Source organism: Phalaenopsis equestris, unplaced genomic scaffold (genome assembly GCF_001263595.1).
Source record: "Phalaenopsis equestris unplaced genomic scaffold, ASM126359v1 Scaffold000002, whole genome shotgun sequence".
NCBI classification, from domain to species: domain Eukaryota; kingdom Viridiplantae; phylum Streptophyta; class Magnoliopsida; order Asparagales; family Orchidaceae; genus Phalaenopsis; species Phalaenopsis equestris.
This window is the reverse complement of record NW_018164444.1, coordinates 51798121-51802574: the sequence shown is the minus strand read 5'-3', so window position 1 is coordinate 51802574 and position 4454 is coordinate 51798121. Positions and strand designations below refer to the sequence as shown.

The 4454-nt window shown below is 39.2% G+C and overlaps 2 protein-coding genes across 2 annotated transcripts in view; one reads left to right on the top strand and one right to left on the bottom strand.

The window, feature by feature from the left end:
• Positions 1-4454, bottom strand: part of LOC110037540 — a 39780-nt gene that overhangs the window by 8625 nt on the left and 26701 nt on the right. The gene's annotated exons all lie outside the window — the stretch shown is intronic.
• Positions 260-853, top strand: LOC110037601 (uncharacterized GPI-anchored protein At4g28100-like). The gene has a single exon (XM_020742292.1). It carries the CDS (start codon positions 294-296, stop codon positions 633-635), a length of 342 nt encoding a protein of 113 aa, XP_020597951.1. The 5' UTR covers positions 260-293; the 3' UTR covers positions 636-853.

The following is a 4454-nucleotide window of genomic DNA, read 5'->3' as shown; positions in this document are numbered from 1 at the left end:
GAGGGCCGGGAGAGCGGCGGTGGCGGCCGGCAGGTACCGGGTTCGGTTTCTGGAGAGCAGCCACGTCAGTCCCATGAGCTGGCAGTCGTTGACACGTGGCGCTACGTTTTTCTCCTCCTCCGGAGTTACATTCATGGCGGCGCCTTTTAACTTCCAAACAACAAAAAAATAAAACATGAAATTCTATTTAATTTGATATAAATATATATATATATATATATATATATTTATATCAAATTAAATAGAATTTCATGTTTTATTTTTTTGTTGTTTGGAAGTTAAAAGGCGCCGCCATGAATGTAACTCCGGAGGAGGAGAAAAACGTAGCGCCACGTGTCAACGACTGCCAGCTCATGGGACTGACGTGGCTGCTCTCCAGAAACCGAACCCGGTACCTGCCGGCCGCCACCGCCGTTCTCCGGGCCTTCATGGAGGCGGAAGGCGGGGAAGTGGGACCCAACTGTCCCCCAACCCATGACGAGATGCCCATCGCCGTCGGATCCTCCGAGATCGACGGCGATGGTTTCACGAACTCATCGACGGCCAGCGAACTGCCGCCGCCCACGCTGCTTCTGCTGCTGATGCTCCGATCTCTGGCGTCCGTAGTGTTTTATTTTTGTATTTTCGGATTTTAGATTTGTAATGTAGGAAAGTTGCTTTGGTGGGTGGGGGGCGCATTTTGTAATTTTGTGGATCTAACTGGCCCTGACTTATGCGCTTCACGTGATTTACAGCTTTTGTTTTAAAGGTTAATGCGGGGCCCACATAATAGTTTCCTATGCGGGCCCCGCTTTTTTTCTGGAAAACGGTGAAAGTTATTGCCCGCATCTCTATCCCATAAAACTACTGAATTTGAGTGCATTTATTTATTTATTTATTTATATTAATTATATTACTATTTGACGGCATTTACATACATACCACCCGATTTTTATGTATTTACACATCTTTAACTTCAATTTTATTTAGAGGTGTAAATAGATTAGGAGTGTAAATTAGCAGAACACCTCGTGTTTGATTTGTTAAAAACTATCACTCTTAGTGTTTGGCTCCTCTATATTTTAAACACAAAAAATATATTCGTGTTCCGCTCATTTGCTTAGTGAGCCGAACACAAGCTAATCACAAACAAAGAATCATTCCGTAGGATGTTAAGAGTTAGTGTGTGTGTGTGTGTGTGCGCGCGCGCGTGTGCCGCGTACTCAGGTCAATTGGTCGGGCATCCGCTTGCCAGTTGAAGTCCCCTCTATTCGATTATCCCCGAGTGTAGGGTGCGGTACTCGAATTAGCATGATGGATGGTCGGAATTGAAACGACTCGTTCTTCATGAGTAGCTCGTGTTCGACTCATCCGCTAAGTTAATGAGCCGAACACGAACAAAGATTTGTTCTTTCATGTTCAACTCGTTTTGGCTCGAAATACTACTAATCAATTATATATATATATATATTGATGAGTGATATTTTGAGCCAAAATGAGCCGAGACATAACGAAAAAAATTGTGTTTGTTCAGCTCGTTTGTATATAAAACACAAAAAAAGCTTCGTGTTCGGCTTGTTAACTTAGCAAATAAATCAAACACGAGTTTCTTAACTAGCTGTTCGTGACCAATGAGCCGTTTTGACAGCCTTAATGGAGATTGCTAATTTTTGAAGGCTAATTGGTTTCATGACTGACAGTTATAGTTGTTGTTATGACATGAGTATCAATTCATATCCCCATTTATTTGCGATGCAAAGTTGAATTCAAGAGTTATCATGTAAGTTAAGAGATGCCTCCATATTGAACGATCTAATGCTAATTTCAAGAACAAAATAAAATGAAAAGCTCCTCCTCATTGTAGATAGAACTTTAAATGAATTTCAAATTAGACATTCTTATTTATGTTATAGTTAGGAAAGTTGCATGCATGTTAAAATATATTGAAAAATGAATGAAAAATAGATCTTCGGATGTATTTACACTCCAATTTGGTTTTAATTTTTCTACTTAATGGTGGTAGGTTCAATGGAGGTTTGGTTACCTATATTATATGCATAAAACATCCTAAAAAATTCATAAGAACATTCTTTAAATAAATGTTTCATAAAAAAGAATGATGATCAAATTGATTATTTTAAAATTCTCCAATTAATTCATGTCTAAAAATTCCATCATTTGAAACTCATGCTCAAACAAATTGGGAGGTTTAGTGATGTGTTATAATTGTCTTATGTCCATGGTTTGAATCTATAATAGATTATGGGTTTTGTTCCATGCCATGGTTGGTGGCTTTGACTTATGGGTTTGTGCAGCAAAGGCTTGTACGTTTAATCACCAGCTCACTTGGTGATTTTTTTCCCTTTCTAGATTTTCCACATAAAAACTTCCGGCGTCTCTGTCACTTTTGCTATCTAAGTGTTTGTTGAATTTTTATGCAATGCTAAGATGATAGATCATTACTCTTATCATCATGAGTCTTCTATTACACATCAAGAGTATTTCATTTTATAAATGTCAAAATGATGATATTTTTGATGTGATATCAAAGATTTGGGTAGTATAAATTAAAAAAAGGTAAAGTTTAGATATTGGATATGTAAAAATACATAGAAATTGGATGGTATATATGTAAATGCCCCTTTTAAAAAGCTTGGACTTCCTTCATCTCAATTTCCATCTTCTCCCTATTTTTCTGTATCATGTTTTGCCATCTTCCTACTTCATTTTTTCTTTTTGGAACAATACAACCAGCTCAAATTAACCGGAGTTCTAAAACGATCCTTTTACCTAATGGAGGAAGACATTTCCCTGCTACTCTTCGCCATCTTCCTCTTGAATCTAATAGGCCTTGAACAAGTATACATGGAAGATGAACACTTGAGGATGCTAACCGCAGCATCCCCATTATATTCTTGTTGAATCCAGATTTGTTATCGGATCACACCTCAAGAAATTAGTGTTAGAAAGGAAAGAGCAAAAGAGGAAGGGAGAGGGGGTATAGAGGAGTGTGTTGCGACTTGCCCCTCTAGAGCAAATTGGGATATTCTCCGACTCTTGTGACATATTTTATGTAATTAAATATTTTTGAAGCACGGGTAAAGAAAGTGAGCCAAAAGTCCCTCTTACATGAAAATACCCCCATATTTATAGTAGAGGGAATGCAATAAGAAAAAAAATTACATCTTTAAATATGCTTTAGTGAGAGTTGTGCATGTTATTCTAGAAATTATACCCCTATGGGCCCAAGGCCTCGCTATCGTTCAACTCGATCAATGGAGCCAACGAGGTGAAGCGACCAGTGCTGCGGTTCGATCGAATGAATTGGGTACATCGGTCAGTTAATCTTTTAGGCAGGGAGGACCGCTAGATTTCTAAAGATAGTCGGCAAAACTAATCTGATCGGTTGATATTAGACAGTTGTATGCATTGGTCTGGTCGTCAATCCTCAATTCCCGTCGGGGAAATTCTTGCTGGCTAAGTAAAGCTTAAGCCATCAGACATTGGGTGTCATTTGGACGTGTATTGATGAGTCGGTGCAGATGATCTCTAGCTAACATAAGCAGGTTGGTCTTCCGGGCTGCCGTAGAATTACTCTTAGATTTGTGACCACACATTTTTGCTACAAAGTTCTCCTGGACTTGAGCCGATGTAGCTCGCGCATTTAGGAAAGAAAGTATTTGCAGTGAGATGGAAGAGTATAAATTAATTAACAAGGCGGAATTCGATGTTCTGAATACTAAATGTGATAAAAATAAACTAATAAGCCAAAACATTTACTTCTTACCTACTCCTTCATATCGAAACTTCCTGTTGTTTATTCATGGCTCTTAATTATGACATAAAATGGCACACTTGTAATTTTTTCTTTGCCTCTTGGAAGCCTCATCCATCTATAAATAGATGAGGGGTCTTAAGGGATGGAGAGACCACCATAAGGAGAGAAAAAAATCTGATCAAGAAGATCAAGAGGAGGAAGAAAATTCAGCAAGAAGAGGAAGAAGTGGAGAGGCTTTAGAATTGAGGGAGAGGTCTTGTAGAGAGAGAGATCTTGGTGATTCCTCGATGTAATGAGCTTGTAATTCTTCCTTTTGTGCTAGTGAATTTGGTAGCGATTCCCTCCGTGGATGTAGGTCTAAGGACCGAACCACGTAAATCCTCGTGTTTGTGTTCTTATTCGTTGTGGCATTTCTTTCCTCTGTTTTTTCTGGTTTTTCCTTTTGTACATGCTTGCTGCGTTTTTCAGTTCTTGGAACAAGAACTTTTATATCAGCTCAGGTTCTTGGATTCAGGGAGATTGCTTGGTCAGCTACTGTTATCATCTCCCTCGTCATCCAAGAAACGCAGCAGCAAGCAGGTCCTTCGGCAATCCCAATCCTTAGCTTGCAGGTGGATTTCCCGACAGAGAAGAGGATAAGGCACTGCAGCAAATTTCTTGGCATTCCCAACCGTAGCCTTTAAAGAAGTTTCAAGAA

Coding starts and splice junctions, on each gene's coding strand:
- LOC110037601 (XM_020742292.1), top strand. CDS start 294: ATGAATGTAACTCCGGAGGAGGAGAAAAACGTAGCGCCACGTGTCAAC.